This window comes from Polypterus senegalus, chromosome 2 (genome assembly GCF_016835505.1).
Source record: "Polypterus senegalus isolate Bchr_013 chromosome 2, ASM1683550v1, whole genome shotgun sequence".
Lineage (NCBI taxonomy): Eukaryota > Metazoa > Chordata > Cladistia > Polypteriformes > Polypteridae > Polypterus > Polypterus senegalus.
This window is the reverse complement of record NC_053155.1, coordinates 299415181-299429496: the sequence shown is the minus strand read 5'-3', so window position 1 is coordinate 299429496 and position 14316 is coordinate 299415181. Positions and strand designations below refer to the sequence as shown.

The 14316-nt window shown below is 37.9% G+C and overlaps 1 protein-coding gene across 2 annotated transcripts in view; it reads right to left on the bottom strand.

Moving 5' to 3' along the window:
- cog6 (component of oligomeric golgi complex 6) overlaps window positions 1-14316 on the bottom strand; it is a 216735-nt gene that overhangs the window by 63597 nt on the left and 138822 nt on the right. For both annotated transcript variants that reach the window (XM_039745832.1, XM_039745833.1), the window contains exons 9-10: window positions 3244-3372; window positions 2119-2210 (exon numbers count right to left, since the gene is read on the bottom strand). In XM_039745832.1, the coding sequence (XP_039601766.1) occupies window positions 2119-2210; window positions 3244-3372 (221 nt within the window). The remainder of the gene's footprint in view (window positions 1-2118; window positions 2211-3243; window positions 3373-14316) is intronic.

Below are 14316 nucleotides of genomic sequence, written 5' to 3'. Positions count from 1 at the left end.
ACTGAAGTATTGGTTAATGCCGTAGTCACCTCACGTATAGATTACTATAATACTATTCTATCTGGCATCCCACAAAAACATATCAATCGCTTACAACTTACTCAAAATTCTGCTGCCAGGATAATAACCTGCTGTTCTAAATCCACTGAGCATATTACGCCTATTCTCTCTCAACTTCACTGGCTCCCTGTTAACTACAGAATACAATACTAAATACCGCTCTTAACATTTAAGCTCTCCACAACCTCACTGATCTCCTACAGACTTACACTCCTCTCGCTCACTCAGATCCTCATCTGCAGCTCTACTTTCTGTACCACACATCAAACTCTGTTCTATGGGAGCTCGAGCGTCTCTCATATTGCTCCTCAACTCAGGAATTCTCTTCCCTCTCATATTCTCAGCTCTTCAATAACAAATTTTAAAACTACCCTCAAAAGTTATCTTTTCAAACTGGCATACCAACTGTGAATGTGACACTGTTACTGCTTGTTATCTTTGTATGTTTGCTACTACCTTTGTATCTTATTGATTTTTATGATTCTCTTTGTTTTTATTTTATTAATGTTTCATTTTACTGTAAGATGACTTTGAGTGTTAAGAAAGGCACCTATTAAATAAAATGTATTATTATTATTATTATTACAATTTTAAAGAAAAACGTGAGCCTTTTTAACAAAACATAAAATAATAAGTCATTACTTGGCACCTATCCACCACCCCATAACCCTTTAACACAATCGACCCAACCTGCCACAATTAAAAAATGAAAACAGTGGAAGAAAAGGATCCCCTGCCACTACTGACACATTCAAGGACTGAATGGTTTGGCTACTTTAACTCTAATCTCATACACTGACACAACATATTCAAAGACAAGTTGGGCATTTACTGGCAGTAAATGCACAGAAAACATCTACTGTATCTATCCAATCTGGGTTTCAGTAGTAGTAATGTTTATAATCATTCCTATTGTCTTAGCTTATAGGCTAATTCCATTAAAGACTACATTGGAAACTAAAGCTTAAGGATTCATCAAGTAGGAAAAATATTTCCTCTCTTGGACACTGTTTGTATTTAGTTATTTTACTATTGTCTCTTTTACATGGAATCTACATATATTAGAGTGCTACTTCTTTACAGAGGATTCATTTATTAAGAATTTAAAAAACTGAAACACAGTGCACTCCTGTAACAAAGATGTAAGGTGTTCCATTTTCCCTAGAGCTCAGTTGCTTCTTCACAGAAAAATGCTCAAAATTGAGTATTAAGGTTTTCTACTTTCAAATGCTGATTTCTGCTTTGTAAATGACTGCCCTTCCATTACCAATGCATTTTTTGGGCCAGTTTTGTAATACAGGATTAACATGCATTGATGTTTTTAACCCAAGGTGGAAATTGTAAATGAATCCAGTATGAGTGTACGGTATTCCAAGTGATGGGCACATGCTGGTAAATGGCCTGGCAATACATAGAACAAAAATGTATCATGCTTACCAAGACTGGATTAATATTATTTTCACTTAATAAATATATATATACTGTATGGTTTGATCTATGGTCTCTTTCAGAGCTGTCTCTTGCCAAAAGAGGTGGCACAGTGGTAGTGCTGTTGCTTTGCAGTAAGGAGACTGTGGAAGATTGAGGGTTCGCTTCTCGGTTCCTCCCTGTGTAGATAGCGCTTTGAGTACTGAGAAAAGCGCTATATAAATGTAATGAAATATTAAAAGCTTCCTATTTACCTGTGGGTGAAACTGCCCAATGCAGGTTGGTTCCCTCTTTCCAAAAATACCATACACTAAATTATGAAAACATTGACTACCCAATAAACAAAGCCAGTTGAGAGTATTATCCCATAAAAAAAGAGCTCTTCACTTACTCATGCAGGGAACAGTGTCAAGTGGTCTTTTAGTTCCAATACGAATTTATACATAGCTAATAGCAAAAGTTTAATATCAAAGCTAGTAAAATTATTTTAAAACACATATTACAAAACACAATTTCTATGTGTATTTGACTTAGCCTTTTTGCCTTTTTAACTGATGTTTTCTTGATTCAGTATGCAATTACTTACAAAAATGAGTGTTTTTGCCAATATATATTTAAAAAAATATTTACCCTGCATAGAAACTTGTTTTAGAAGTGCCTCAAGGTGCTCCTTTTCTGATGCTGTTGCTTGATGTAACCAGGCCAACATATCCCCAACATATCTATTTTAAAAAAAAAAAAAAAATCCAGATAATTTATATTTAATTAATAAATTGGTCAGTTACTGATGACCGATCACAATAAGGAAATCACAAATATTACAATTTAGGTTTAATAACATCCTCTGACCCAAAGACACCTTCAAATTCCCTTGTTCTTTCCATTTTGTAAATGCCTTGCTGTGAGGGTGGCCTTTAATGAAATGGAGTTGTTTTCAGCCTTGCACTGATGAAATTGTGATAGGCTCCAGACTCTTGCAACCTTAAAATTATTATAAGCCAGTACAGAAAATTAACGTATGAATGCAAAATATGATTATTTCTTAAGATATTATTAGAATAAAATTGAACTTGCTATTATAGATAAGCTTGGCAAAGCAATTCCCTTTTCAAATTTGATCTGCTCCATAATAATCCATTTAATTGTGGTTAGTAGATGGTAAATTTAGCAGGCAGTTTCAAAACCTTCATATGAGTGTAAATCAAACGGTTTTTGCAAATGTTAAATCGCCTGATGAATTAGACAGGTATTAAACAAGAAGCAATGGGAGGGATTTTAAAGTATACTGTATACAATGTAATTTACATGGCAAAAAGCAATTGTAAACCTTAATGCTTTTCTAAGTGGATGAAAAAAGAGATAAAGAAATTATTGACATTTCCTTACTCATTAATGGTTACAAGAAAAAGACTTAAGACTCAACCGTGGGACATATTGACACAAGTGCATCGATTAAAAGGAAAACTGAAAATTGCATACCCAGAAATAACACTATGTACTCCTAATTTAGATTTTTTTTAAACTGAAGTTAAAGTGTACTGTGCTAGTGGTTACTATTAAAACACAAACCAGTTAACTTAACACGAATCAAAAGAAAATTAGCTGAACCAAAAAAATACAGGCAAGAATAACGTGATTTTTGAGTCATTTATGATTAAAAACAAGCAGTTTCATTATTTTTTAGATACATCCAGTTGGATGCAATCCCATACTACCTTAATTATGGATTTACAATTATTCAGTTGTAATCCATACCTCATTGGGTCATGAGAGTGTATTTCAATTGGGCGCGGGGTGCCTCCGGGTCCTCCTCTGGTAAGGGCATCTATAAATCCTCTGACTACAGCACATCTCCTTGCAGTACCAAACTCATCCAAAGTGTACCTTAAAAGACATGAAAAGTAATCAGCATGGGATGAAGAAGTACAAAACTAAAAACAATGTATAAATAAACACATTTTCAAGTAAAGATAACAAGATTATGAAAAACTAAGGATATTCTGAAGTAAATGAAGAAACTTAAAATTACAATTAAATGAACAAGCAAACGTCTTTAGTATACAAGGTCACTCATCATTCAATGTGTACCCACTCAAAATCATATGGGATGTACCCACTCAAAATCATATGGGATCCTTGCATTTACTGGGTTAATTAAACAATAATTACTGGCAGCACACAGAGTAAAATCTTTTTAAAATGTTGAGTAAGTAATTTGCTAGGTTTTTAAATTATTGAATGTACGCAGCATGCATTCTTTTATCGTGTATCTTTCAGAAAATTTGCAGTATATTCTTATTGTTTCACCTCACTTTTACAAATTTAAGTGTGAAATGAAAAACCAACATGGGTTATGAAGTGGTTAGAAAAATGCAATGGGATTTAAGCCCCAAATATTAGATCTACAAGGCTGTGTTGGGTGCTTGGGCTGATAGTGCATAGCCCCAAATAATGGGTATTGATCAATTTGTTATATTTGTAGGGGTATATTTTTCCAGGCAACTTTGATATGTAACCTTAACAAGCTATGGGTATAACTTTGAAAAACATTAAAAGTGATAGGCAAAGCTATTGACAAATTTAAGGCAGAGAAAATCGCCTTAGTGTAATTTATGGCATACTTTAAACATTTTGCTATTTCATAAGCATCAAGCTAAACAGATTGCCATTAGACATACAGTATGTATATTGGTCAAAATGCATAACATGCTGTATTCTAGGACAACATAAAAGATCTTCAAATGTAAATGTCTGCCAAGCATTTATTTTCAACATTAAAAAAAATATATATATTCTATTTCGTGGGAACCAAAATAAAATTGACACTTTCTCAAACGCACTGACACTGTGCAGACTATTTCAAATCGTCATGTATCTGTGAAGATTTGTTAAGTACATTTCCCACAGCCAGCCACATTTAGTGCTTCAAAAAGTTAAAAATTGGTCTGCTGAAAGGAAAAAAAACACTGACAGGCATTTAGTGTTCTTTTCTGGCATTTGATTACCCATTTAATTTTGTTTTCCCTTCTTAAATGATTAAAGTTTTTCCTAAAATAGCAAATTATTACAGCCTGTATCTTATATATTTCATAATATAAACAAAGTCTCAATTTAGCTTATCATAAAATATGTCATATTCATTTTAGAAATGTAGTAGATGTACTGTAACTTCTTTTTTTCAAATAAACAACTTTATTCTGAAAGAAAAAGGAGGCTCAAGCAGCTTCTCTGTTTCAGCATGTAATACAAATGTTTGTAAGCATGACTTCAGAAATTCAATCATGGGTTTGTAGAACTCTCACATTTAGCAGGATACAGTGTTCTCCGTGTTTCCTTGATTTACACCTCTGCCCCACAATTTTAAAATTACAAATCAAACAATTCTACTAACTTTAATTTAAGGGTATTTGCATACATTTCTGTCACAGCATGTAGAAATGACAACACTTTTTATACATGGTCACCTCTATTTTAGGGCCCATAACGTTTGTGACACAGCAATGGCAGGTCTATTAAAGCCGTAATACTGTATTTAGTTCTTTGTCGCATATCCCTTTGCATGCAATGACTGCTTGAAGTCTGCAATTCATAGACATCACCAGGTTCTGAGGATCTTCTCTGGTGATGCTTTGCCAAGCCTCTAATGCAGCCATCTTCAGCTCCGGTTTCTTTTTGGGGCTTTTCCCTTGCATGTAATGACTGCTTAAAAGTATACAATATACTTAATTATACAGTTAAATCACTAAGTGTCTCACAAGTACAAGACTAGGTGCACTTAACTTAAAATGCTCAAATAGATACATGAACAAATAATTTTCTTAAAGTTAGGGTTTTAGTCATTGTCTCAAGCAAAAAAGTTAAAAATATAAAACATGACATGACAGAGTGTGATTTGAAATACTTCATAATTTACTGCTGGGGAGAACAATTGAAAATGTTACACTTTTCATAACTAATCATTTTTAATGAAGATACAATGACCCAATTCTGACAAAAGTGAGAACGCACTTGTGCAGGTACCAAATATGTAAAATGACTTTCATGATGTAAACATACATTTATCTTGAAATTATTTCTGGTATGCACATGTTTATGACAGCTAAGGTGGTAAAACATTGATGAAAAAATAAGGACAGCCACATTATATTGAAAATTTATATTTTTAATTGTAATACAACCTCCTACTACAGAATCTTCTGTTTTAACATATATCACTGACAGAAATCATCCACTAAGTACTATTTCGTCCACATACTTCTGTCATAAAGAAAAACATAGTGTGGTGCAGTTAATAAAAACGATATTTTAGTGCTTTTTGATTATTGTAATATAGGTAATTAGACATGAGGACACTTGTTTTCCAAAAGTCACATTGAGTTGCTAACTTATATGTGATCAATGTGACCCACTTGTTTCAAAATGTAGTAATAAAATAGACACAGGGATCAAACAATGAACAACTCATAATGCTCAGACAAAAGAATAACAAAGATCGAATTACAGCAGGGGAATCTGAAGACAGAACTACAAGCAGAAAATGAACAGATATATACTCTCCCAAAGCCAAACAATGAGGTGGATCTGTTGAAAGATAAAACCAGAAGCAGATGTCTTATAATATAAATGCCACTTAACACAAAAAACAGAAATTTACAAATTAATCAAGCTGATGGTATTCACTGTATCAAAAAATGTAGATGTTCAGTGTTGTACAAGATGGTGGTGTTAATTATATTGGGCATGTGAAAAAAATGCAACCCTACTTTTTAAAATCAACTTTATTTTCAGTCATTTGTATTCTGCTGATCCCTTATTTATTACTTTAACAGTGAAAGAGGGATTATCAGTTCAAAAAAAAAAAAATCACATAATGGGGGAAAAAACTGTAAAAAGCAACACTTCTCCTTGTGGACCGACTACGTAACTAGACAATTTGCATGGCTGGATTTCATCCAGATTTTTGTTATGTTGTTACAAACCACTTTACTTTCCTTAATTAACTAGGTATCCAATATAGTTGTTCATAAAATATCATTACTGCTGTTTATTACTAATCATCTTATTATGCCATTTTTCACATTACTCATGTATGTGCTAATCCTGATTATATCAAATTTATGAGATGTATACATTACTAACATACACTTCAATAGGTTTTTATATCTATATATATAATTCACTAAGGCAAGACAACCATGGAAAGCACGCCGGAAGGGGCGTGGATTCACTGAGTCGACGACAAGTAAAACACCTATGGCGCACGCAGGAAGGAGCCACGCCCACCATCTCCAAGACCATTGGATACGACGATAACTCGCAGAGCCACGCCCACCAACTTGGATGCGACGACACAGATGAAGTGGCATCATTTATATTCGTCTGTCATAGAGGCCACATGCACCTGCACGTTGACTGTTCATAGAGGCATGTTTCTCGTGGAGGTAAATCGCCATATGCAACGTGTAAAACGGTTTGCGAGGGGTATCCCATGTGATCTTTAAAAAAATCCTTTACAACTGAGGTTAATGACGCACGACCGCGTGCACCATAGCAAACTGTTTTACACGCTACATACAGCAATTCGCATCCGCGACAAACGTGCGTCTTTTTAGATGCTCCTGCAGAAATATGGAAGACGTTTCCCTGCCCATTAACACTCCTTTTTCACCGGCCCGCTTCTACCCTCACTCTCTAGGCATTCAGACTGCCTGCCCATGTGCCCGGACGCAAAAACTCACCGACCACCTAGTTGGCCCCTTTCTTCTGTGCTAGGAGTCCACATGCACGTCTAAGCCACGTTGAACTTTCATTATTCTTTTCGGTTTCGACACCCGACCCCATCCACCATGAAAAACCATGCAAAAGGAACAACGAAGCCCCGCCCAGAAACTCTACTTCTAATCCCATGTGCTCAGGAACGCACCTCAGACCACTGCCCGCCAAATCAAACAGCTCATCAAACACATACTCACTTTGGTCTGTGCTGCGGTCCAAACCCAGCTGTGAACCACGTTGACTATTCTTTTGCCCTCCATGGCTACCTCTTCAAATGTATTTCATGGAAACAACACTTCTTTCAATGTTATAGAAATTCCTGATTCAGGTAACTGTTTCTGTCAGTCGGGTTTTTTTGGAGAAATGTCATTGACGAAACTGTTGCTCTCAAACTTCGTAACATGGCTGTTAGCTTTGTTTGGAAACATTGGGATAACTTCGATGACATGGTGTCCGTTGTTCTTAGTCACAGAGGCATTGTTATACAGTCTGCTCAACAATACGCTGATTACATGAATATGTCTGGAGTCTATGGTGGCGAGGCAGAAATTGTGGCAATGTCCCAGATCCTTCCAGCTACTGTTAGCATTTACTTCCAAGAACGTCCTCATGCCGCTCCTCGAGTTTACAATCCGGCCCAACGTCTCTTCATATCCCTGCTCTTTAGCGGTCCTTTGGATCATGGTCATTACGAGGTTCTCATGCCTCTCAAATACCCATGTGATTACCTTCTGGTGACATCTTTTAACTCTGTCGGTATGTGCACACCCACTTCCTCGCCACACTACTGTGACGTCACCTGCCCACTCTCCTCTTCCTGAAAAACATTTAAAGACACCCTCCCCTGAACACATGCATTCCACACAGGACTTTCAATGCACCTTTTGTTCTAAAAGCTTCAGAGTGCACAGATATCTGAACGCACATTTGAAAAAACACAACACTAACCGAATGATGCAATGTGAACATTGCCAACAATGCTTCGAGACAACTCACGCTCTCAAAAAACACTTACGAACTCATTCCACTCTCATCTTCAATTGCACATTTTGTAATGAGGACTTCACAGGTGAGCTGGATCTCCACAACCATATGCAACCATATGCAGATCCATTCAACGCAAAGATTTGTATGCAAAATTTGCGACAAACACTTTCACGCACGCAGATACCTTACTAACCATCTCAAAACACATTCCCTGATGAATTCTTTTCAGTGTCAACACTGCTCCAAAACCTTCACATGCCCGAAATATCTCAAAGCACATTTACATACCCACTCCACTGAACGAACGTATTCCAAAAAGATCTTTGAATGCACGATTTGTTCAAAAACGTTCCGAGTGCAGAGATTTCTCAACATGCATTTAAAACACACTCCACTGAACGAATTATGCAACGTGAACATTGCCAGCAATGCTTCGACACAACTCATTCCAATTCCCTTCAGTGTCAACACAGCACTAAATCGTTCATGGACAAACATCGCATTCACTTTTCTGCAGCTTTTCAAGAAGATACCGCCATTCACGTCCAAGAACATAACATTGGCCTACCTATCGCACTATGTGCTTCTTGCAATGCTCTTCATTGGCCAGCAGAGGTCAACAAATCCGGACATTACACTAAGTGTTGTCATGCCGGCAAGGTGTCTTTGCCACCGCTATCCAAGCCCCCTCTTTTATTAGAAGACTGGCAAGAACCCGCTGTCCCGAAATTACTGTGATCATATCAGGAAATACAACTCTGCTATAGCTTTCGCATCAATGGGCGCACACATCGCTCAACCATCTGGACAAGGACCGTATGCTTTCAGAATCCACGGTCAAATTTATCACCAGGTCTCTCCTTTATATAACACGTCACCACAATATGGTCAGCTATATATCTTTGATTCTGCTGAGGGTACCAGTCAACGTTTGCGAAAGGAATGTAATAGCGCTTGCAGTGACATTTTGTTGCTTCAACTAGACAACATGATACGCCAGGTTAATCCCTTCGCAAAGTCTTACATGCAAATGCATGACATTATCACTCACGGTTTCTCTGTTACTGCTGTACGAATGGTGTTCATGAAAAATCCAGGTCTAGATATGAGAAGGTATAACGCCCCGTCCTGTCAAACTGATGTTGCTGCTTTGTAGATGAAGACGGGGAACCTCCTGCACAACGCGATATTTGCATATATCCAAGGGGAGATGCTTGCAAGCGTATCTCTGTTCTCAATATGAACTGTGACCCCATGGTTTTTCCACTGCTATTCCCTTACGGAGATCCAGGCTGGTACATACAATTAACCCATGTTGAGTAAAAGCGAACCGCGAAAAGAACGTGAGTAACACAGCTCCAATTTTATGCTTTCAGGCTTGCCATGAGATCTTCATTTAGTGTCTTGCATTCCAGTGGCAAACTCTTCCAGCAATGCATTGTCGACGCATATGTCAGAACAGAAGGCGCGCGTCCACATTACCTTCACTCACATCAACAAGATTGGTCTGCCAGTTTTTAGTCACGGACGATTGTGTGTTGGTTCGTTCCGTGCATTGTTACAATGTTGCATTTCTTGCTGATTTATTACATTACCGATTTTTCAAATGTTAATTTCCTCCTTGTGCTTAAAAATCATTAAAAAACAGGCCTGATTATGCAGCGTATGGTATGCCGCAGGTTGGCTAGTTTTTTTATATTATTAGAGGAGATTCAGTCCTTTTTCATGTTGTTAATCATTACTTCAATTCATTCACATTTGGAAATTTAGAAAACCTAATTAGGCTTTGTCTCTGCGTAGCCTAGGTACACTATCTGGTTGAAATGGAACATGGGGCATTTGCATTAATAATTTTTTATTTTTTCTATTGCAAGGTCTGATAATGAGTACTAAATCTTGTCAGCGGATTCAGAAAGTATTCAGGCCCCTTCACTTTTTTCACATTTTACAATGCTGGAGTCTTCTGCTAAAATTGTTTAGATGTATTTTCCCCCTACATAAAGCAATATACTATACCCACAAAGTGAAAACAAGTTTTTAAAATTTATAATTTATTTAATATAACTGAAATATCACATGGGCACAAGTACTCAGATCCTGTATTCAGTACTTATTTGAAACCCCTTTGGCAGTAATTACAGCCTGGGCTCTTCTTGGGTATGGTGCAACAAGCTTAATGTCAGATCGGATGGAAACCATCAGTAGACATCTTTGTTCAGGTCCCTCCCGAGATGTTTGATTAGGTTTAAGTCCAGACTTTGGCAGGGCAACTCAAAAGGCATTCCCAGTACCTTTTCAAGCCAATTGAGGAGTTCTTTGTGTGAATTTTGGGCGATACAAAAATGCTTGTTGTTGTCCATAAGCCACTCCTGTAATATCTTTACCTTCTGCTTAGGGTCATCGTCCTGTTGAAAAGCCTTGTCCCAGTTATTAATAAGGATATCTTTGTACTTTGCTGCTTTCAGCTTTCCCTTGAACCTGAATAATCTCCTAGTTCTTGTCACTCAAAAATAACTCCACGTCATTATGATGCCACCAATATGTTTCACCGATGGAATGATATAGGTTTCTCACAGTCTGAGAGTCACTGAGGTGCCTTTTGCAATCACCACGTGGACATCCATTTGTCTTTTACAGAGGATAGGCTTCTGTCTAGCTAATCTGTCATACAGCTCAGATCGATGGATTGTTGCTGTGATGGCTGACCTTCTGGAAATAACCAATCTCAACGCAGGTTCTCTGGTGTTCAGCCAGAGTGACCACGAGTTCTTGGTCATTTCTCTTACCAATGCTCTTCTACCACAATTGCTCCAATTGGCCAGCTCTAGGAAGAGTTTTAGTTGTTCCAATACTCTTCCATTTAAGAAATATGGGGGCCAATAAGCACTGTTCATGATAACCTGCGCCTTAACCAGTATTCTATTTCCTGCTATCGCCTCAATGCTAGTGTCGTTATTTGGGATAGTTTTACATTTATTTTTCTATTGCTGTAGGTTACCTTTTCTTACTTTCTGAGTTTTTAATATTTGGAAAGTTAGGTTTTGTATCTTATTTTCATGTACATTTTACATTTATACATTAATTTTTAGATTCTTAATTCATTAAAAAAAGTCATTTTTGAGAGTGATTTTGTGGTGACAGTTCACCTTCAGAATACAGGTCATTTTATGTTTTGGATTTTGGTGGCAACAGCTCAGCTTCAATTCATAGTGCATTAATGGGTTTTGCTTTTTCAAGTGGTGAAAGCTCACCTTCCTTTTTAAAGTTTTGACTTTTGGAGTGAAAGCTCCCCTTCCAGGTAGAAAGAACTTCAGAGTTATGATTTTTTAATTTTTTTCTTCTGATCTCAGTGAAATGTGAAAGCTCATTTTCAAGTCAAAGAGAATTTCTGAATTTTCATTTTGTGATGATTGATCCCATTAACATTAGAGTTCATTCAAGCTTTGTTTTTATGGTGAAAGCTCATGTTCTAATTGCAAGTGCATGTGCATTTTTCAGTTTTTCCTTATGTGTTAGTTTGCCTTCATTTACTTGCATGGATTTAAGTGCAGTTTGATAACTTTGGTTCTAAAATTTCAAATTTAACTTTTTTCGTTTCTTTTTAATTCTATTTTTAAAAAGGCCCGCAAGTCTTCTTTTTTGTTGCTAATAGCATCTTGGCAGCTGCTATCACCTTTTCCCAGCAGAGTATTTGAGGTGGTTGGTAGGAGGTATAAAACTGATGTTAAGCACATTTGCTGCAGACTGTATGATCTGCTTTGGAGTTTTCTTTACTGACATGACAGCTGGTACCCAAAACAGAGGCAGACTTCTTCTTTAGTATGAATCACAAACCTTCATCAACTCATGCTTCAGTGTCCTCAGCACCTACCTTCCCAAACTAACGATTCCAAAAGAGATAATCTAAAGTTTTATTTACTTAATTTAATAGGAGTATGCTTAACATGAAATGAGTATCTTCAGAATTATGAAGAAGGTGAGTAAGACAATAAGAATGATATCCTTCTTATGAAGGAAACACAAATAAAAACATAGGATACTTAACATAGAAGAGGGCATATGGAGTACACATTCTGTATTTGTCTGATTAGCTAAAAGAAACAATTAGATATTTTTTATATGCTGTCAGGACCTTTGCTGAAACCTGTAAGAACTGGCACTTGGGTATAAATCCCTACCACTACATGTGTGAAATGGGTCTCTTCTGTGTCTTAAATGTGCTTGCACTTAATTTCCACAAATGACTCTGAAAATGTGATTTAGTACTTCACAGAATCCATTTTGCACAATCAGTAATACTGATGCTTTTGAGACCACTGAAGTATTACCTTAGCACCTCTCATAATTCATCCTGTTCAAGATCTAAGAGGTTTAATTTTTTTAATGACTTGAATTAGAAATACCTTTAATTCCACTTGGCGGTGGTTACATTTTCTAGAGCTACAGTACTCCTGATATGAATTATGAAGCAAGGCATAAAGTTTCTTACTTTATACTAAACAAAATTATATATTATCTGGAATTTGATTTGACTTTTTAACAGCATCTCTTCTTTTTCTAGAGATGAGAAAGTCATCTCAAAGTAGACCCCCAAAGAATTTTCAAAATTTAGATCCTGTAGGTCTGTCTTTACAGTTAAAGTTTTTTACCTACATATAACAATTTGGAACATTAGAAGAACACATGCTATTGTACATAATTTAATTGGAGACCTACAGAAAGAAGGATGAAAAGTGAAAAATGTATTAAAGGAAGATTTACTTAAGAGCAGAAGAGGACATCCAATTAAGACTTCAGTTGTTCTAATAACCAGTAGCCATAGGGGTTCCCTATGATCAGAATGGAATCATTTGTGTCTTTTGTGTCATTGTCTTAATTTGGATTGGCTATGCAATTTACTTATCTCTACAGAAAGTGCAATGCATGATGCATTACACTTAAATTACAGCTTGAAATTTCTGTGCAGTAGCAAGGAAGTATAAACAGATGCAATTAAGATGCATCTTAAACTCATGTCACATTAGATGATTATTCCGGCAATTTTCATGTTGGAGCCTTCATTTACATAGTCATAGCCATTTGGCAGCAGTCAGTGGCATGCTCGACTTACTGCCGGCAATGCGGACCAAGCTCTGACACCGGTTGTACAGAGACCGAACAGCTCTTATCAGGGGTCCGTACCCCATACTCCCGAGCACCCCACAGGATTCCCCGAGGGACACGGTCGAATGCCTTTTCCAAGTCCACAAAACACATGTAGACCGGTCAGGCAAACTCCCATGCACCCTCCAGGACTCTGCTAAGGGTGAAGAGCTGGTCCACTGTTCCGCGACCAGGACGAAAACCACACTGTTCCTCCTGAATCCAAGGTTCGACTATCCGACGGACCCTCCTCTCCAGAACCCCCGAATAGACTTTTCCAGGGAGGCTGAGGAGTGTGATCCCTCTATAGTTGGAACACACCCACCGGTCCCCCTCTTTAAAGAGGGGACCACCACCGTCTGCCAATCCAGGGCACTGTCCCCGATGTCCATGCGATGTTGCAGAGGCGTGTCAACCAAGACAGTCCTACAACATCCAGAGCCTTAAGGAACTCCGGGCGTATCTCATCCACCCCCGGGGCCCTGCCACCAAGGAGTTTTTTGACCACCTCGGTGACTTCAGTCCCAGAGATGGGACAGCCCACCTCAGAGTCCCCAGGCTCTGCTTCCTCATTGGAAGGCATGTTAGTGGGATTGAGGAGGTCTTCGAAGTACTCCTCCCACCGACCCACAACGTCCTGAGTCGAGGTCAGCAGCGCACCATCCCGCCATATACGGTGTTGACACTGCACTGCTTCCCCCTCCTGAGACGCCGGACGGTGGACCAGAATCTCCTCGAAGCCGTCCGAAAGTCGTTCTCCATGGCCTCTCCAAACTCCTCCCATGCTGGAGTTTTTGCATCAGCAACAACCGAAGCCGCGTTCTGCTTGGCCTGCCGGTACCTATCAGCTGCCTCCTGAGACCCACAGGACAAAAAAGCCCTATAGGACTCCTTCTTCAGCTTGACGGCATCCCTCACCGCCGG